The following is a 21,746-nucleotide window of genomic DNA, read 5'->3' as shown; positions in this document are numbered from 1 at the left end:
GAACATCCCAAGTCCAAATTAATGTTTTTAAATTGATTTAGTGGGGAAATAAATTATATATAATAAAAATCTTATGAGTCCTATGACTATTTGCTTAACTTAGTTTAGCTACAAGGTAACTTGATATGAATGGACTTTAAAATAGCTGCCAAGCCAGCACAAGATCTCTGGCAGTAATGTGTAACACTATAGCTATGGTCAGAAATCCTGCCAGCTGCTTCATGGCATTCAGTTGTTTTAAACCACTCTGTGAAGCCAGCCTAGATTGCTTTGCCATTCAACCTTCTCTTTCCAAACTTAACATTTCTCTTTATGTCACATATTTCCTTTGACGAGAGCCCTGAATAATGGACAGGTATCACAATTACAAAGTTCTCAGCATGAAGATGTACTGAATGTCCTACAAATGTCTTGCCAGCATCACAAGCCTGTCAATCAATTATAGTACAGTATATTTTCTCACAACTACATACAACAGCCACGCCTGGTAGCAATCCACTGAGAGGGGTTATTTGTGTAACACAGATGATACTCCAGCACAGTTGTACAATTCTGGCCCGTCTTAACTGCATAAGATAACTCAAACTATTCCTGAGGGTAGTACCGGCACTCCCATCGTCAGTATGAAGGTGGACCCAAGGCCAACGTCTTCCCACCCTGCAACAGAGACACTTGGCTATGTGTGGAATTCTTCCTTTGCCATCTGCATGTCTCTCTCTCTTTGGCAGACGATCAGAGAGTCATAAAGTAAGGGCCTGGATGTTTTCATCAGTGGGGCATCCCAGTAGTAGGCCTACACAGTGGGAGATTTTGGGAGGCCGTGTCAGGACTTTGATGATCTGGGGTTTGAAACCTGGGCTCATGAGGAAGCAAAACTTTTTGATGTTCTTCCAGGACAGAGAGAACAAGGCTATTTTAGGAGAAGGGAAAGGGCAGAGAGGCTTGTTAATCTTCATACAAATAAAACTACAATGTAGTTCAATTATTAGTTTAATAAATATTAAACAGGGGTTATTCCCTGTGTTATATGCCTTAATTTTTCCCCAGAGACCATTATATTATTCAGAATCATTATTTCTAACCTTTCCAAAAATGAGCAAATTTACAAAGCGACATAGAATATGAAAACAAAAAACTATAACCTTAAATTAGGCAATTATCAAACATCCTAAATCCCTTATATATCTCTGAGATTGTTACATTAAATGGATTACCATTTACCCACTGTCTATATTTCAGCCAAATTAAGAAATGAAGTTTAACTTTTAGAAGGCTTTAGAAATATTTTTCCATTTACCGTACCTCTGTAGATGAATATCTTAACCAAATACTGTAGGTAAGTAGTCAGCACTGTCAATATTTAATAAAGTCTACTCAAAACACACACATACATACATATACATATATATATATATATAATTAACATAAGAGGTTACATATATATCTTTTCCCATGTACCTTAAGAAAAGCATTTTCAATGTGAAAGGCAAAACACTGAACAATGTTTAAATCTACTACCTCAAACTGGAAATGTAAAACTGCAAAATAGGTATGTACATGTATACTTTATTTTTTTCTTTATTGCTTTAACTGTACAGCCATGCATATTTAAACGTTAAAATTGATCTTGAATTGCTACAAAATCAATGTGGAAAACAATATATACCTAAACTATCAGTAATACACAAATAGAAAATAAGCTTACAGTATTTGTTTATCAAATCCTATTTTTAAATGATGGTTTTAATACAGAAGCATTACAATTCTTTATACAGAAAAGGAAAAAAACATTTTTTTCCAGGACCTGATCCTATTTGTACAATTTACTATACAGCAAACTGAATAATTAAATTACAAAAAATAATAATTATTATAATATTATAATATAACATAACTACATTTTCTTAAAGCACTGTATGTTTGTTAATTATGGAATTGTATTTATTTAAACCACAGGCTGGTTGGCATTTATTGCCAAATAAAAATAAAAACTACAAAGCATAAAATATACATTTCATAATTTCCTCTGTGTCAATTGAAAAACAAATTGTCTTTGGTTCTTCATCCTATATATCCTTCTTCAAAGAAGGCACTGTGTATTGCAGTTGTACATTATACAATTAATTGAAATCATTCATAATTCATAATAATGTAATGTAATTTTCTGAAACTGATTTTAAATTAAAATGAAGCCAAACTAAACACAAATAAGAAACATTAAAAAATAATTGCATTCAAACAGCAGCACTCACATATATGGGCAAGTCACTGGCAGCCCAAGGGTTAATGCACTGGGATGCTAAAACGATCAAGATTATAGTGGATCCACCTGGTAAAATGATGTAATTTCATTGCAAATCCCACCCAAACCCAGAACACTAAGAGGAAAGACTGAAATGTATCTGAAAGTGACAAACCTACTAAAAATATTGTTAGAGCACAAGTGCTCTGTGTAAATCAAACTAATAATGCTATGCTATGTTATGAATTAAATACGACTAAACATAATATACTTAATATACAGTATATTCTACTGTATCAGGGAGCAACAGCACAACTGACTGACTGAAAATAACCATTTGGTTAGAGCAAAAAAACTGGTGTATCATCCTTAGATTAACAGTTATGCTTCAATTTCATGCTATAAAAGTGCTGTGTGTATCAACATCAGACAAAAAAGTAATTTTAATGGAACATAGGTATGAATGAACATTCAATATTGAAACTAATAAACATTTGTGTTTTGAACTAACTCACAATACTCAGTTGGGACCTGTACATGTATCGCTACAACTATCTGATGATCATTCTCCTGTCGTATATCCATGATGTTGATTTTATATGCACATTTTTTTTGGCAAGCATAAAACATCCAGTCTCTGTTCCAATGTGCACGTTGCTCGATGGCCTTTGTGTTTAATTGTAATGCAACTGCACTGTACGTCCTATTAAAAGGAAGAGCAAGCCAGCCAGCAGACAAAAGAAGACTCCCACAGGTGCAAACATGAAGGACAAGCCATATCTGACGTTGACGGTGAAGTCTTTACACTGGGACTGCTTTTGAATGGTGTACTCAGTCAGCCCATCTAAGACATGGACCCAGATGACATACATGACGATGACTGCAAGGAAGAACAGCCCTGCAAAAAGAGAGTACAAAACAAGATCCATTTTATTGCTGTAAACAACCTATACAATACCTAACTTAGAATGGCCCCAGAAATGTGGTTTAATGATGATTAATTTCATTTCATGTGGCCTGATCTGCATAGAACTGACACTGTACACTCTGCTTCCTTCCAACCAGCACAAGTAATCCTTGTTTTAAAGGTTGTGGTATCAAATTACAACACAATCTTCACCATGGCAAGTGGAACTGCTCCAAAATATACTACGTCATCGTGCTAGGGTCCACAATAAAGTGATAGAATGTACTAAACATAGAGGTTGATCAGAGGGCAGCTTTTGTCAAGTCTGCTACTTAACAACAGTACTCTGGATGTGCTTTACTATGTAGCCCTACTGATCACTAAATCAATCAACAACTTCTATTTTTTTCCAATGGCAGGTTTTAATGCCATGTTGTCACAGAAAAAAAGGATGTTATGAAATCCATACTCTGAAAGAACACCTAGACTTACTATTGAAATGATTTTGTTGTCATGCACATCATTTCTCTTCACGTAACGGACACACAAAATGATGAATACCTCTTTAAAATTAATCCATGTCTGTTTAAGTTGATCACAGCTTGGAGGCAAGTAGATTTATCAAATGTTTTAAAGTGAAATGGAACTTACTTAATCACACAAGTACTGTGACTTACCAGAGGTTAAGAATAGCCCTCCACCTGCTTTATAAAGCTTATGGCTGGCAAATGGAGCAGCACAGATGATGACGAATCCACCTATGACTACAGCGGCCACTCCGATAAGCATGAAGATACTCCAAAACCCTCGGTAGACTGCAAAACAAAAAGCATCCCGCACTGATGATCTTGATATGGCAACCAGGATGTCAAAGACTACTGCCCATTAGGGTATCTGTACCAAGTATGATTTCACAGTTGCTTTCATGAAAAGCCAAGACGTCTCAGCTCAGCCCGCCCATTAGCACAACTTCTGAAGAGTCTGTGTCCTTAACTAACATGCAGTTAACTTTCTACAAACATCTAAACCTCAAGCATTTCATTTCTAGAATTTACACACACCATATTGCTGTATAACAATGGATTTGTTCCCCATGGTGTTGTATTAAGAAAATGTATACTTAATTTAAATACAAATACATATACATTAATTCATTTTGTGGTAAAAAAAAAAAGAAAGAAACACCTGAACAAGGACAAACATGGCCATGGTGTGAAAAAATGCTGTTTTTTTACTATATGTGTGAAAACCCCTAGATGTTTTTCATACTGTTCTATCTCAATGACTTCTATTGAAATAGCGCTCTGTGCTCAGTAGTATGTGCTGAGGTGTTCTGTTGCTACATTAGGATGCCATTTGCATGGTGGTTTCATTTACTATATGATTTACTCTCTATTCATAAGTCAAAATTACTTTTACAATGTGGCTTTTTAAAATATTTTTATCCCCTGCACTGAATGGGAAAGACCAGGGCAGCTGCACGTAAGCATGCGATGCAGTAGGTTTGCTAAGACTGATCCCAGCTGAGCTGCAAATGACCCTTCAAACTGCAGACTCCTGCTGCTTCACACAACACCAACAGCATGCTTGGGTTGTCTCTTGGACTGGATCCACTGCATAACATATACTTATTTTAAAATAAGTTCTGTAGATTATAAATGACAACAGAGCAGTTGAAAAAAATAAGAAGTATCTTAAAGAAAACCCTAGCATTTTGTATATCAGTATTTCTGACTGTGTCTGGATAAAATACCTTTCCTGTGTGTGAGTAATTGCAGAGCACACTGGCCAGCAGGCAGTACTTACTGACAGGAGAATAGGCCGTGGAATTGTTAGTCTCTGCTGAAGTTGGGAATGGAAAGAGATAGGCATGTGAGCAGACCTTTGATGGTGGCTGGTTGGCTAAAAAAAAGAAGAACATTCATTTATGTGATACCAGGATGTAAGGTTTAATGCAATAAAGCTCATAGCATTGCTTAAGCCAACATAATGGGGATAGCTAAGCAGCTGGTGATCCTGAAGAAGTCAATTCCTTTGGACAGTAAATGCCAAAGCAAACTTTTAACTTATCAGAGGTAAATGAACTCTCAATGTCATGTGTTTTGTTTAGTTCATACTTGCTATTTGGATACAGAACATGAACAGAGTGAGAGGACCAAATTAATACTGTAGAGTTGATATTACAGAATATCATCCAGTAAGGAAGCCATTATTAAATGAAAACAATAAAAATCAAGTAAATCGATTAATCGAAAAAAAAATATTTTTATTGTATTTTATTTTATTTAAAAATCATTCAGTACAGCACTAATTTCAACCATTGAATCAAGCCTAAGCCATATTGCATTAGTCTTGGCATGGGAATGAGAGAGTACAAGAGCCAGCTTTCCAAAATATATCATGTGAATTTTTCCAAATTTGGGATTACTGGGTTTGTATCCTCCCACTTATCTGTTTCATTTAAAGATGCTGACTTCAAGGCCCTAGATGCACATGGCTTTGCAATTGCAGCTTTATTGGATTTTCTTGCCAGTGGTGCACTTGCTTATAATGCAAGACAACCACACCTATCTTTGTAGTGGTTATGATACCAGTGTGTTTTTAAAGTGTTGAAAGGCTTTTTTTAATTAAGATTAAGAAAAGAAAAACTTAAGAAGGTATAGCCAACTTGGTCCAGGTAAAAGTTAACCCATGGTTTAAGAGGTGGACATTCTACAAATCTAACAGAATGTGTCAGCAGTTTGGGGCAAGAATGTTTCCATTGGAGTCATTATTTTTCCAGCTAAAACAATGTCCTTCTTAAAATGCTCCTGTGTAACATCAGTGCATGGAAAGCAGGAGGGATATAAAATATAACATGGTAGAGTTGACTAGCCTCTCTGGAATTAGGTGATTCACAAGATAATCACTTTGGGTGAAAGTGCTGGTTGTTTCCTTCCTCTTCCTTGTCTCTTTTCATGTTTTTTGTAGTTACTTGTGTGAAAATTAAATATGCTTTTTAATGCAAACTCAGTATGTTTAACTGAATATGTGTTAGAGATTACTTACTGAACCAGAACTTCCACATGCTGTCCTCTCCCATTTTTCCACCAAAAGTGCATCTCCAAAAGAGGCCCTCGTGGTAAAAGGTCGTATCAGTGTCCTTTTGTGACAATACCCCATCTCCACGCTAAAAAAAAAGAATAAAATGCATCACACAACCTCAGATTCATTGTCTTAAGCAGATCACCTCCAGTTGTCGACAAGCTAGAATTCAATGGCTGTTTCTGTAGGCGTTTGTTAAGCAAAGGCATTTGGATGTTGCAAGAACTGTGAGAACCCTGCTTTATCATCACCAGATGTTTGACTTTCCTTGTCCATAACCTTTCTGTTCTAGTGTTCACCAGAGGTCGACAAATGAAGGGTGTAGATACTTTCAATGATCTGAGACAGGAAAGGCAAAACGAATATCTGGGTGTCAGTCGATTCTATATCCATCACATTGAATCAGCTAGCCCAGCTGCACAGTAAGCTCCACAGATAACAGCTGCTGCCGATTCTTTCTTTTTTTCATGTGCTCTTACCGAGTTACTGTACATCCCCTGAATAACTTTTCATTTTACACTTACTGCACAATGACGTTGAACCATATATCCACACTGAAGTTTCCCAACCAATATGTAAGTTCTCTCTCTCTCTCTCTCTCTCTCTCTCTCTCTCTCTCTCTTGCTCTCTATTATTATTCAACTTACATAATTGTTTTTATCAATTATCTAAGGGTAATACATAGTAAATACTCCTTAATAATATGTATGTACTATAGTTTGGTAAAATGAATACAAACTTAATAACATAAACCATAATAAGCTTCTGGAAATTTCTGCAAGAAGGTATTTCATAAAAAAGGTCACAAATCAATATAGTACTTAATTACTAATAATTAAAGAATTATGAGCTTATGAATTGTACCAACCCCTGTCAAATAATGGCCAAAATATGTTAATTGTTTTTCAATTTTTTTTCTTATAGACTACATTACTTCTTATTCTTACTATAGAGTTAAAAATATATATAAAATATGGTATTAATAAAAAATAATGATAATCCTGTACAGTTTATAGTACAGTATATATTACTATATAGACACAAACATACACACTTGTATATTTTTAATAACTTAGCTTAAATTGTTAAAATTTTAGAAAATAGTTAGTGATCTTGGCCCAAACGAACAGACAGCTTAGTAATCCCCCCCCCCAAAAACACACCTCAGTTACTGTTTTGCTTGCTGTCTCATTAGGTGAACAAGTTTCAGACACCAAGAGCCAGTAATCCGTCCCAAATGACACCAAGAAAAACACGGTTCCCAGAGCTCCAAAAAACCCCGCAAAGAACAATGCAACACTAAGCTTCATATCTGTTGGCTTTGCCCTGCACTGCTTTCTGTCTTCAGCTGGAAGGAGTTCTGAGTTCTTGTCACAGTTGGCTTTCGTGTGCTGGTCTCTCCAAACACATTGAACTGCCAAATGGAACTGTCCATCTATTTTTGGATATTGATGGAAGATCCTAACTGCTCAGAGGTGTGGCCAAGCAAAAATAACTGGCAACTGGCCTCCACAGACAGCACAAGGAAGGGTGACACTAAAATAAGTTGGTAGGAGCACAGAAGTTACACTCTTTTAAATAGACCTACCAAGGAGTGGGTAAGATGAACAGGTAAAAATACATGTAATTTGTTTAAGTATCTATGGTTATATAAAATGTAGGTAAAATACATTGTTACTTCCATATATTAAAAATGTGCTAAACTGCTGTAAATAAAAATATTGTACATTTATTTTACATTTGTGTACATAATCTTATTGCAAAGCATTATTTTTTGGCCATGTTACCCAGATAATTAAGAAAAAGATGTTCTGGCATCAATGATCCAAATATATTTTCGTTATTTTGTTTTCTTCCCAAGCACATTACATTTTCAGTTAATGGATTTATATTTATTTATTTTTAACCTGAAAGTAATTCACAATCTTTCATAAATACACTAGGTTCAATTTTGTGTAAAATCCATGAAATACATTTTGAAAGCCCTCATAAGTGAATAAGTTACAACCCTTCTTTAATTAAAAACTAATTATCAATACAGTGGCACATTTTACAGCTGGGTAAAGAAGAACAAAGTTAATTAACACAGTTGTGTGAGAGTTCTCTCTACCGGATCTGGTAAGCTTCCCCTCCATTTTCCTAGAGAACATAAAACATATAATAATAATAATAATAATAATAATAATAATAATAATAATAATAATAATAATAACTTCATGTGAACCTCAGCAAAATAGCCAAGTCGTTTCTGACTACTTCAGGAAACTAATCATTACAAATTATTCAAAGTATTGTATATAAGTAAACCACATGAGGGTGCTGTTGGAAACATACCCTGAGCATCACTTGACCTTTATTTTCAGTAATATGTTGATAATTGATATGAATTTGAAAAATAGTACTATACAATACAAAGTTTCAAAGACTGCTGGTGTCTTCCCCCATGAGAACTTGTATCTTACCTGACACCTTCAAGAGCAGCTGATTGGTCTTTAGAAAGAATGAACGGGAAGCAATTGCTTGTTTAAAAATAAGTCAAGTCACAATATTTTGATTGCCACAGAAGCCCTTTCTCCCTCCCCATCTCATCAAGAAGAACTTCCTTTAGAGACATACCCCTCCTTTCCCACTGTAAGTCCTGCCTCAACTTCTTTGATCCATACCACTCTAACCACTGCAATGCCACGCCTCTCCTTACACAAAGCCAATCCCTCCTGCCCATGCCAACACCTCTCATCTACTGTCCTCAGTGTCTACTGCATTTAACATCATGGCCTAATTGTAACAACCCAGTGCCAACCCATTCCACAGCTACTCAGAGCTCACGCCTTCTGCTAAAGCCCTCCCCCTCTCAGGGAGAAGCAGAAGAGGCAGCATGCTGTGGGAGGCTCTGTTGGGGCAGAAGGAAGAAAGTCCAGAAAGGTGCTCATTCAAAATGCTTAAAAGCAGAGGTAGGTAAATGCAATATGAAGCTACCATAGGAGGGAAAAAAAACAGCACACAGCACTCCTTTCTTGGGGTGGTAAGGCAATAGACAGACATGCCCAGATCTGAAAGGCAGAGGGCACTGATTCAGGTGAAGGACTGACTTAAAGTGAATATCTGAAAGTAACCACACATTTAATAATGTTTACACCTCCCCTTCTGTTTATTGTTACATTTATTAACAACATACAAATTATAATATGTTCCTTAATGCCTCAAACATTTACAAAATAACTACTTATCTTCACACATTCATATCTACTAAACACAGCCTTCTGTAGCTAATGTAAAATGCATTAAATACAGCAAACTGTGCAGAATTTTTTAACAACTAAAAACATCTGACATATTGAGATGTAGTAATTTTGTTAATGAAAACAATACAATAAATGACTAGTACCCAAAATCGAATTATTTCATTTAGTTTAAATCTAATGAATATACTTAGTAAGTAAATATTACAGTTATGCTGTTAAAGCATTGTCTTTAAGTATTGCATAACCTGTATGCATTTTTAGAGAGTAGTAAAGTACTAGTGTTTCTCAGATCTTTACCTAAATCTGTGCATCTTAATGAAAGCTTTGTGATCAATTGTAGGCCTTTTAGTGGAGGTGCCAACATATTTACAAGTTTGCAAGTAAAACACATTGCTTGTAAATTTGAATTTGGAAAGTTATATTTACATCATCAAAGGATATTTCCTGAAGCAGCTTTTGTAGTTAGAAGGAAGATAGCAGATGTAATATTTTAATTCTTTACAGGGTCTGCATATCAAGCCCAGAAGTGCTTCAAATTGGATTTAAAAAACAACACAAACATAAATATCACTATTAGTAAAATAGTATCAGGTCTTTGGAAAATGTGGATAAATATGTTTTGGTATACTACGTATACTTACACAGAATAGGGTCTGCTATCACAGCATCATATTATTACTTGTCTAGATAGGTGATCATCAAGGTCTGTGAAAGTGATACTATAGGCCTACTTCGTTTTCATAAAGGGTGTATTATTACTGTAATCATTAAAACACATACATATATCTCATTCGATTAATACTATTTCCCATACTGTTTTATATTTGGTGAATCTCCTTTCCAATTTACATTAAAGGTAGCTAGTTTACAATACGTTTCGTTACAGACATGCAAGAAGACTACTTTCAGCTAAAAAGTTAGTCTGTTGAAAACGAAGACACATCTACAATACAATAAAAGATGTCTGTCAAAGAAGTGCAAAGAAATAAAACATAAGATAACTAACAACACGATCAGCTGTACGGCAGCACTTTTTTCAAATGCGCCGCTTCCGCAGCCTGTGATGTCAGACGTAAACAAGCACAAACGGACTGTACCATCTTATCAGTATTTGTAAAAAACAGTTAAGACTGCTTCTCGGCAATTTGAACAACTAACATCTATACAACCCAGTCTTGTAATGTATTGAAATTGAAATAGATTTTATAAATGCTATTAAATATATACACACATGTTATATTTCAATTGAGATATATGTGAGCACCCCCTTCAAATCGCTGACGTTATTAGGACCCTGTCGCTGCCAGTCCAGTAAACAGTGCCGCAGCGCGCTGCGCATTTCCGCATGTTGAGCAGAGGCAGAATGTGTCATCCGAAATGTAGTGCATTTCAGAGACCACTCAAACAGAGGCGTTTCATACAATGCATGTATGTTGTAGGATTCATGGTAAGTGAAACGTCATGTTGTAACTCTACAGGAATGTGTAATTAAGTAGTACTAGCCAAAAGTGTATACGTAAATATATGCCTAGCCTACAATGCAAAGGACAGTACTGTGATTTAGATATCCAACGGTGGAAAGTGCTCTGTAGATTCCTGTTATGTGTATGATCAGTTAGTGTTTTTGCACTAATCTTGAAGCTGTGTATACCCTGACCTGATCTGTGCACCTGCACACCCTATTACACCTGAGGGAAACTGTCGCGTCCGTGTAGCGCAGATGTCCTCATTTCTGCGCGGCTCTGTACCAATGGGATCGGTGGGATTCTGCAGATCTGCGCAGAACTGCGGAAATCTGCGCTACAGGAAGGCGACCTGAGGTTTCCACATTTAGACTTGCGTCTAAAGAACCGAACGCTTCCTAATATATTGACTTGCAAGGGTCATTTTGCTGGGGCTTTGTTAGAGAAGACATTTTAGGTCACCTCACTTTCCAGTAAACAGATGTCTGTCCTTTGGGCACTTTCAAATCTGAGCATTTTAACTTTTACATCAGGACAGTGCTGTACCTGCAATTCTGATTGAAAAGAAAGGTCATCTGAAATGTACACTGATTTTAAATATGAAAAAATGTCAGTCTACTCGAGTTCAGCTTTGCTTTTCATCGCATCAGTTGTAGAATATCTGTGTCTGATCTTCATTATAAAGGGACATATTGTATTATTACTTGATATGTTCATTACCTAATTATACAGCAGATCAGGTTGATTGGAGTGAATTGAACGAAATATAAGGTACTGGAGGTGCAGATTAGTCAGACCCTTCATTTTTACCAATTATTTTTCTGAGGCCCTAATTATGGCATACTTGATTCAACTAACTTGGCACATTTTCTTCTGATTTCTAGGACCTTTTTGGAGTCAGCATGATTGTTCCCCTATTGAGCCATCATGTCAAGTCCCTTGGGGCGAGTCCCACACTGGCTGGGATAGTAGGTCAGTGTAACTGTCTTTTCTTTCACGTGTGTGTTATATCAACAAATAATTTGATGTACCGTTTGAGTAAAAAACTGTATTGATATTCAATTAACCAATCTTATAATGTACAATTTTTTTACATAAATAATAATAATTTGTATTATTTTTGTACTTTTACCTCAAGGCAATACAAATTCATATTATGATAAAATGTTTTTTCCAACAGAATGTTGCAAAATATTCTGTAAATTAGCTTAATCTAAAACCGTCCCAAAACGTATTCCTCTGGTTTCACAGACCTAGGACTAGTCATGGACTACACTATCTACAATAACATTGGGTAGTCCAAGACAAATGCTAATCAGAGTCTGTGAAACCACCCCCTTATATAAGGACTTATTTTAAGTCTGCAAAAATGCTCTATGGTCTGGTATCATGTTCCCTGATTAACACAACTCCTAGACTAGTCTATGCAATTTAACATTGGGTAGTTCCAAGAGTAGTGCTAATTAGGGTCTGTGAAAACACTGAAATATGTTATAAATCAATATCAATATGTATGGAACATTGCAATAAGCCTTAGTCAGATGTCACCTTTTACCTGTTGCACTATTAAATGTTTTAATTACAATTTGATAAACCTGAATCAAACAGCCAAAAATGTTAATGTGAGTGTAAATATTATTTTGTTAATCCAATTTCAGGTTCAACTTATGGCATTCTACAGCTTTTTTCCAGTACATTAGTTGTAAGTAATTGGGATTTTGGGAATGTCAGAACTTGTTGTTTTAATTGTTTTAGAGCTGTTTGTCTTGAAAATATGTAGTTAAATAAAAGAGAAATGCAGATGTTATTAAGTTGATAAAAAAGTTTGACACAGACTACGTACTGAACTGCAAGAGTTAAATTGTATGTTTGAAATATGTATATAAAAGACGATATTTTCTCAAACTGTTGTCCAGACTGTTGTCCATCAGCACCAGTTTGGTTGTGTGTGAGAGTGACATCGCAGTTAGGTTCCTATAATAATGTAAACAGCAAACAGTATTTTTAACTGAGACATTCTTGGTGTGCTGAGCTGCTTTATAAAAGGAGATACATATTGGATTTAAAACTGGTTTAAATTCTTCAGTCATGAGACTGAACTATAATGAAGGTATCTATATTATCCTTTGCTGCTTGAATAAATAAGAAGGGTCTGCTGTAAGCACATAACTGAACAAGATTAATTAAATTGGTCTGATTTAATTATATCGTTATGTGGTATACATGCTTTTCATACCTTAATAACTCTCAGGCAGAAATCAGGAGCTCTGTCAAGTCTTTCTAAGACAACCTTGTTGAATAACTGTGTTTCAGTATACTTAATTCTTCTTCTTGTTATTCACCCATACTTAGTCAAGCAGCTGTAAATCACAGAAGAATGTCTTGAATTCCCCACAAAAATACTTGAACAGACCAGGTGATCTCTGCTACTAATAAAGCAGTGTTAATATATTTGGATTTTGCTTAATTTTCTAACAAATATATGATAATTTGAAAACATATTGTCATGATTTTGTTGGTGCTGGATTAAACATCTTAATCAGTGTACTCCACCTAATCAAAATGAACAGCAAAATGATACAAAATGCTGCTGGAACAAAACTATTTCAGTGAAGTAAACTGATTTATTTTTCAATAATCAAGGCATGTAAGTGCTTTGGGAGCACAGGTTGATATTCCCTAAAGCACACAGATTGTTCAGGTGAATGTGATGCCATTTTCTCACCACTGTGAGGTCAGGACCTGTTTAATTAATTAAACAATGAAAGGGTTGGTCCAGTTTATATAATTAGTGTCATATGCTAAATAAGATTGTACTTTTTATGAGTATTCAAAGATAAATTAGGCTGAAAATCTATTTATATATGTTTATATTAGTAACAGAGATGCATGGTTCATCTTCATGTATATTAATTAAAAAGCATATAGTTGAACTTTTCACATATGGACAATTTTAACTGTTTGTTCTCCACAGGGTAGCTGGAGTGATGTAGTAGGAAGACGATACTCGTTGCTGACCTGTATTTTAATGAGTGCACTGGGTTACATACTGCTTGGGCTATCCACTAGTATTGTTTTATTCATAGTGGCCCGAATTCCAGTTGGTAAGTTGTTGTATTTGAACGAATTCTCCAAAACTACAGTTCAGCACATCACACATTAATCTTTAATGCACAAAATGACTGATAATATAATGAAAGGACAGTTTGGAATCTGTGTTTTTGTCCTCATTACTTTAGTCAAATATAGCAGAGATTTTGCATCAATGTCAGGGCTAATTTCCTCTTTATTGTTTAAGGTTTTAAGTATTAGAGTTAGTGAAACTTCCAATAGTAAACTCATGTCTACAGGTCTGGTATTCTGAAATTGAAGATTGCAGGTAAAAAGCAAAAATGCAGGAAATGTTTTAGAAGCAGAAATTGTGTTGTGTACTTCTGCTGTACTACACTCCAGTCAAATGATTAACAATAAGTGTTAAATCGTTTTTTGTTTGTTGTTTTTTCTTTTACAGGAATCTTTAAACATTCCCTTTCCATCTGCAGGGCCCTCTTGTCTGACTTGGTGTCAGAGACAGAGCGCCCCGTAGTGATGGGTCATTTCAACGCAGCTTCCAGTGTAGGCTTCATCCTGGGCCCGGTGGTGGGCGGCTACCTCACAGAGCACGAGGGCGGCTTCTACACATCGTCCTTTGTCTGCTCGGCCATTTTTGTTTTAAATGCAGGTATGTAGGGAAGATAACCTGTGATACTGATATTTACTTATTTTGTTGTATTATTATTTAAGTCTTTAGCTCTTTGTTTGAGTCTTTGTCATGACTTAGTTGAATGCAAACCTTACAGAAGTGGGAGAAGAATTGAAACTATTTAGAGAGTGTTTAGCTTCAGTTTCATTTAATTTCATTTTGACCAAAAAGCCCCATATCTTTGACTCTATGAATCTTATTGGTGAAAGGAGCCTTCTCTATCATTATACTCTTCACTGCATGTAAAGCCCATTCCTATCCTTTCCAGTCACCATCACAAAAGAGGTGACCTGTTGATCTGTAACTTTTTAGGTCTTGTGTGGATGTTGCCTTGGAACGATTCCTTAATAAAACTGGAGCAGACCACAATCCCAAGCATCGACAGTAGCAAGAGCGCCAGACAGAAGTACATGGTCAGTAACCACCTGAAAGAAGCTACAACTTCGGGTGAGAGTCACTTGCGGCCCGTGTGGAAACAGGTCTCCTCAGTTCTGCGGAAGATCAGCGCGCTGTCCTCCTCCGACATGTGGGATGTGTTCTTAGTCCGGCTCCTTATGGCCATAGCCATCATGCTGTACTACAGCAACTTCTCCCTGGCCCTGGAAGAGAGGTTCTCGCTGAAGCCGAAGGTGACTGGCTACCTCATCAGCTACAGCAGCACACTCGGAGCCCTGGCCGGGTTCCTGGTGGGCCCAGTGACCAAACTCTACAACAATGACATGTTGTCTATGCTGTTGCACTCCAGCATCCTCACCTGTTCCCTCATATTCCTGTACGCCACGGCCCCGAACGTGTGGCAGATCCTGCTCTGCTCCACGTTCTTTGCCATCTCCACCACGATCGGCAGGACTTGCATCACAGACCTCGAGCTGAGCCGTGGGGGGGCGCAGGCCAGTGGGACCTTAATAGGAGCAGGACAGTCAGTGACAGCGGTGGGGCGAGTGGTCGCTCCTTTACTCTCCGGATTTGCCCAGGAATTCAGTCCATGTGGCCCTCCAAGTCTAGGTGTTGGTCTGGCATTAGCAGCCATATTGCTTTTGATCTTCAAGATGCCACCGGATGCCAGAGTTAAAAAGAAAAGTCTGAATCTTTGAAAACCGGAAGGAGGTGGCTGAGGGTTGGGCATTTTGCTGTTTGGTCAACGGTATCTTCCAGATTTAACTGTGCAGCTCATCTTGGCGTGCTCACAGGATCTTCTCGAGAGACATCGATTGTGTTCACCCAGATGATCAACACCAGCATTACACTGTTATTTGTACTTAAATCCTAAATTTTAAGTCATGACCTCACCTACTGGTATTGAAATGTGTATCAGCTTCATAAATGTGAAAAACATATTGCCCTGGTATCAAGAGGTGTCTCTAAACAAACAAACAAAAGCTTTATATATTCCAACATTTACGAAAACAGGGGAGCTCAGTCTTTTGTTTTCAGATTGAATTTGCATGTATTCAAAGGGGTCATAGGGCTGGGCGGTATACCATAAAAAACTATATACCAGTATTCATTTACAGATCGGTTTGGACATTTACTATACCTTCATATTGGTATTTTAAAGTTTTCTATGCTAAATTGAATAATTTACTAATTACCGTGTCATTCAGTCATAGCATTCGGCTACAAATAAATCTCGTTCGTGTATCCCACAACTTGCTGCGCTGGCTGACATGAAATGTATCTCATAGATTTATATTATATTTTTTTAAATAATTGATGCAATGCTAAAGTGTCGATCTAGAATTCTATATCTATGGTTTTGACAATGCTGTTCACGGCTTCATTGTGTAATGAAGCCCCCTCCGCTAACAAGTGGGCAGCAGTAGTTTTCATTCAGCTTAACACATCCCTCTTGATTTCTGCATAATCGTTTGTCGGACAGCTTGCCTCCCGCAGCAGCGTCTCAGAGCTGCGCTGGGCTGTGCGATTCTGTGCAGATTTCTGTGGGCGGGGCTTAGTGGCATCAAGCAGAAACACTGCAGTAACGCACATCTCTGAATCTCTGCGCAGAACTGCGCTTCTCAGCACGACTCTTGTTTTGGAATGAATGCTGCCAAATATCGAAAATAAATTCCATGTGTATTGTGTGTTGACATAAACAAACAAACGTGATCAATGCACAATGAATGAAGACGAGATGGAGGAGAGTGGTGTGGGTGAAACTTCACAGCAAAGTGACCCCAGTGAATCTGTCTTGAAGAAAGGTGCGTAGTTGATAGTGTGGACATGATTTGGTTTCAAGACAACTGACACAGAACAGGAAAACGTTATTCAATGTCAGTTGTGTCCTATTATTTTTGCTTTACGAACAGTATAAAATGGCCGTCAAAAAATACCGCCATACCGTCAAAAATGTGAAAAATACAGTGATATTGTATTTTGGCCATATTGCACAGCCCTAAGGGGTCCCCAACTTTTTTCTGATGAGGAGCTACTTTATGTATACCCAAACTTTTGCAATCTAACTACAGGCTCTAATATACTGTAACAATAATGCAAATCAGGCTATAATTAGGAAAAAATAGGGGGTTTGTTAAGTCTACGAAGTTTAGCAAAGTAAAAGGGAAAATGGTCGCTGAGGTAGCTCCAATCTTTTAGGGCACCAACTAAACAATACCCCGCCAAATCCCCCTATATATATCCCACCAATGCGTGACTACAGTGCAGGTCCAACCATCGTGCCACTAGTCCACCTATCCCCACACGTGCACCCTACATGATGACCCACCACAACCAATAACATAAATGCATGATGGGGACTTTATTTAGTAGGGACCCCTCTTAGTACAAAGTGCCATAGCACTCCTGTTGCATAGAGTATTACTACGCCGATATGTGAGAGGAACTAGTTCCCAACAGGAATAATCCTGTTTTCTCTAACACCTCATGTAGCTCTAGATGAGGGGGAACCCGCCTGAGACACTACAATATATATCAGCCAATATATGTATGTATGTATATATATTAGAGCTTATATACACTCACCTAAAGGATTATTAGGAACACCATACTAATACTGTGTTTGACCCCCTTTCGCCTTCAGAACTGCCTTCATTCTACGTGGCATTGATTCAACAAGGTGCTGAAAGCATTCTTTAGAAATGTTGGCCCATATTGATAGGATAGCATCTTGCAGTTGATGGAGATTTGTGGGATGCACATCCAGGGCACGAAGCTCCCGTTCCACCACATCCTAAAGATGCTCTATTGGGTTGAGATCTGGTGACTGTGGGGGCCAGTTTAGTACAGTGAACTCATTGTCATGTTCAAGAAACCAATTTGAAATGATTCGACCTTTGTGACATGGTGCATTATCCTGCTGGAAGTAGCCATCAGAGGATGGGTACATGGTGGTCATAAAGGGATGGACATGGTCAGAAACAATGCTCAGGTAGGCCGTGGCATTTAAACGATGCCCAATTGGCACTAAGGGGCCTAAAGTGTGCCAAGAAAACATCCCCCACACCATTACACCACCACCACCAGCCTGCACAGTGGTAACAAGGCATGATGGATCCATGTTCTCATTCTGTTTACACCAAATTCTGACTCTACCATCTGAATGTCTCAACAGAAATCGAGACTCATCAGACCAGGCAACATTTTTCCAGTCTTCAACTGTCCAATTTTGGTGAGCTTGTGCAAATTGTAGCCTCTTTTTCCTATTTGTAGTGGAGATGAGTGGTACCTGGTGGGGTCTTCTGCTGTTGTAGCCCATCCGCCTCAAGGTTGTACATGTTGTGGCTTCACAAATGCTTTGCTGCATACCTCGGTTGTAACGAGTGGTTATTTCAGTCAAAGTTGCTCTTCTATCAGCTTGAATCAGTCGGCCCATTCTCCTCTGACCTCTAGCATCAACAAGGCATTTTCGCCCACAGGGCTGCCGCATACTGGATGTTTTTCCCTTTTCACACCATTCTTTGTAAACCCTAGAAATGGTTGTGCGTGAAAATCCCAGTAACTGAGCAGATTGTGAAATACTCAGACCGGCCCGTCTGGCACCAACAACCATGCCACGCTCAAAATTGCTTAAATCACCTTTCTTTCCCATTCAGACATTCAGTTTGGAGTTCAGGAGATTGTCTTGACCAGGACCACACCCCTAAATGCATTGAAGCAACTGCCATTTGATTGGTTGATTAGATAATTGCATTAATGAGAAATTGAACAGGTGTTCCTAATAATCCTTTAGGTGAGTGTATATGAGACCCTGTAGGTAGATTGCAAAACATATACAGCTCTGGAAAAAATTAAGAGACCACTCCAAGTTCAGAAATCAATGTTAAGTCTCTTATTTTTTTCCAGAGCTGTATATATATATAAACTTAACTTACCATTGGTAAGAGGCTTAGCATTACATATCATCAACCAGTTTGCTGAAGTTCAGTGAGAGCAGATGTCCCGTGGTACTAGCAGATCGCAGACATTGTTTCTGATTTGTTTTTAAAACTGTCGTTAACAGCACATCCACAGCTTCAAGAAAAGCTTCTTTATAAAGTTCACCCTCTTCAAAAAATTTTTTTCATGTAGTTATCAAATAACCGACACAAAATGAAGCAGTTGTTGCTGTCTTGGATTTGGTGATTTATTAGTCAACACTGCCTGCTGAATCCAAGTTTCAGCGTGATCTTAAGTTCGTTTACCTTCTTTTTCAAAGTTCTGCCCACGACTGCTTTCAAAGATCTTTGATTCTCTTATTATAGCAAAGATTTCTGCAGTTCAGCACAGTTCTCCTTATGGCTCTCCGTTATATTAAATATTACTTTGCAATGCTTTGAGATCGACCAGTATGATGTAGAGCAAAACTAATTGTAGTAACTCCACAGAAAGTGCCATCTAAACCTATCCTTGCACAAAAAACCCTGAAAGTTAAATGCAAATGTGACCAGTATTAAGAATGTGATTTTAACCTTTATATAATGAAATTAATAATTGTTTAATTTATGTTCTAGAGTGATGGGGATTCCTTTAATGTCTACTGCAGGGTTACTGTTTAATAGAGATTACTCAAACTTAATTTAGTTATATAATTGTAGGCATATATTTGGATATCAATATTGACAACAATGAAATCTCCTGCAAGTCTATTGTTACAAGACTTGGGTCAATGATAGTTAGTTAGATAGAAATTAGTAATGTATTAGTACTTAATAGTATTGCCATGAATGTCATGAATAGATTTATATTACATTTATTTTAAAATATATACATAACTTTGCGGAAATGAAATATTTGAATATAGTATTGACTGTAATGAAAGCTTAATTATAATCCTGAATCCCCAGTAAGCATGGAGTGCCAGTAAGATGTGTTTTACTTTTCTCTAGGCTGAAAAAGTTTCCAACAAATGAATAGTCTAAAAATTATTATTATTATTATAATTATTATTAATCAATTAATACAATTTATTTTAAAAGAAGGTTGTGGATATTGTGGACTATAACTGTACATACAAGCTGAAATACATTTGGGAATATTTATTAATATATTTGCAAAGTTAATTATTATTATTATTATTATTATTATTATTATTATTTTTTTTTTTTTTTTTTTTTTTTTAATGTAAACTAATATCTACATTTTCAAATAAATACAGCTCTGGGAAAAAATAAGAGACCATTGCAATTTTTTCTTAAATCAGCATCTCTACATGTATGGCAGCCATTCCATTCATTCATATTTTTATTTGGAATTTGGGAGAAATGTTGTCAGTAGTTTATAGAATAAAACCAAAATGTTAATTTTATCCAAACACATACCTATAAATAGTAAAACCAGAGAAATTGATAATTTTGCAGTGGTCTAAATTTTTTCCAGAGCTGTATATACAAACATGTTAAGCCACATGCATATTTATTTGACATATTTTGCTATATTTAAATACTCATTTTATTTTTCATAAATAAGTAGCATCAATGACAACTTCATTTTAATAATTTTGTCTGGATATCCAATGGATTGTCAATGGAAATTTGTTTTGCATATCTAAACATATCAAATCCCTGGCAATAGTTTCAGGTTTTTTACTAAATAACTGTGCACTGCATTACAACATGGTATTTAAATTAACTTTCAATCTATACCCAGGTACCCATTTAAACAAATTGCACTAAGCAATACAGTATGTGTTTCCTCAAACTTTAGGGTTCAAACTAGTCTCAGTAGTCCCAGTTAACCACTCCCATGTATGATCAAATAGGCATGGGTAGCACTTAACACTATATCCTGCCTGAGTTTAACATGTCTGTTTGGAAGGAGACTGCTCTTATAACAGGGGAGTCTTGTAAGCAGGAACTGTGTCAAACTGTTTTTCTTTATGTAATAAAGAAATAATCAGAAAATGAGAACAAAAATCTTCAAATAAAAATATAAACATTGATTCTTGTTATGGGATCCTGCCTGGAATATCATAAATAATAAAGAAAATAAAGTATTTTTAAAATGGGAGATATACAATATGTGCATATCACTAGGCTGGACTCAGTTAACTAAAACAAAGCATTGTATGGATGATGTGTAATTTATTAATATGTTAGTTGTTGTGTCACTAGCTTCATCTTGCCCAAGATGTTGTTTGTATGTATTAATATAACTTAACAAAAGCACTTATTAGTGATATTCTTCAACAGCTGCTAACCTGCTTTGTTCCTGTTAACAATTTTATTCCAGTTGTTTTTGTTTGTTTGGTTTTGTACCTTATGCCCCATTATAGCCCTGTGTCATGGGGCTGTACAAACCCCCTCTTTAGAGAACTTTACATTCATTTTCAGAGTTGCTCCGGGCTTGATATTTGCATTGTAATAAGCTTACATACAATTACCTTAAACATCTTTATTGTAATACCAATTTATGTGTGTACATTTCTCTCCACTTACATTAGTATAATTTTGTTTCTTAAATATACTAGCCTCCTATCACAATTGGAAGCTAAACTACAACAAAACTTACTTATAACAGGTCATGGGACACTCTTTCAGCGCGGTGCTGAATATTTGCTGTGGCCATGACACCAGACACACGCCCATCCAAACACAAAAGCACAAGCCGCTGCTGTTATCAGTGACTCAGG

The 21,746-nt window shown here is 36.6% G+C and overlaps 2 protein-coding genes across 2 annotated transcripts; one reads left to right on the top strand and one right to left on the bottom strand.

The window, feature by feature from the left end:
- Window positions 1-1,344: 1,344 nt before the first annotated feature.
- Window positions 1,345-7,649, bottom strand: tmem182a (transmembrane protein 182a). The gene is made up of 5 exons (XM_066706136.1): window positions 7,397-7,649; window positions 6,198-6,318; window positions 4,956-5,051; window positions 3,827-3,964; window positions 1,345-3,140 (listed from the first exon to the last, which is right to left on the bottom strand). Exons 1-5 carry the CDS (start codon window positions 7,541-7,543, stop codon window positions 2,917-2,919), a joined length of 726 nt encoding a protein of 241 aa, XP_066562233.1. The 5' UTR covers window positions 7,544-7,649; the 3' UTR covers window positions 1,345-2,916.
- A 3,156-nt stretch (window positions 7,650-10,805) lies between these two features.
- On the top strand, window positions 10,806-16,076 carry slc67a2 (solute carrier family 67 member 2). Its single transcript, XM_066706135.1, has 6 exons — window positions 10,806-10,922; window positions 11,823-11,910; window positions 12,597-12,640; window positions 13,913-14,042; window positions 14,450-14,659; window positions 14,993-16,076. The coding sequence occupies exons 1-6, from the start codon at window positions 10,821-10,823 to the stop codon at window positions 15,772-15,774; spliced, it is 1,356 nt and encodes a 451-aa protein (XP_066562232.1). The 5' UTR covers window positions 10,806-10,820; the 3' UTR covers window positions 15,775-16,076.
- The last annotated feature ends 5,670 nt before the right edge of the window (window positions 16,077-21,746 follow it).

The sequence above is a fragment of the Amia ocellicauda genome, chromosome 6, assembly GCF_036373705.1.
Source record: "Amia ocellicauda isolate fAmiCal2 chromosome 6, fAmiCal2.hap1, whole genome shotgun sequence".
NCBI classification, from domain to species: domain Eukaryota; kingdom Metazoa; phylum Chordata; class Actinopteri; order Amiiformes; family Amiidae; genus Amia; species Amia ocellicauda.
Note: the sequence above shows the minus strand (reverse complement) of the source record. Positions and strands in the feature narration are given on the sequence as shown.

Coding starts and splice junctions, on each gene's coding strand:
- slc67a2 (XM_066706135.1), top strand. CDS start 10,821: ATGTTGAGCAGAGGCAGAATGTGTCATCCGAAATGTAGTGCATTTCAG. Junction 14,043..14,449: donor AGTGGCCCGAATTCCAGTTG/GTAAGTTGTTGT, acceptor TTTCTTTTACAG/GAATCTTTAAACATTCCCTT. Junction 14,660..14,992: donor CATTTTTGTTTTAAATGCAG/GTATGTAGGGAA, acceptor GTAACTTTTTAG/GTCTTGTGTGGATGTTGCCT.
- tmem182a (XM_066706136.1), bottom strand. CDS start 7,543: ATGAAGCTTAGTGTTGCATTGTTCTTTGCGGGGTTTTTTGGAGCTCTG. Junction 6,319..7,396: donor CAAGCAAAACAGTAACTGAG/GTGTGTTTTTGG, acceptor CTTTTTTTTTAG/CGTGGAGATGGGGTATTGTC. Junction 3,141..3,826: donor AGGGCTATTCTTAACCTCTG/GTAAGTCACAGT, acceptor CTCTTTTTGCAG/GGCTGTTCTTCCTTGCAGTC.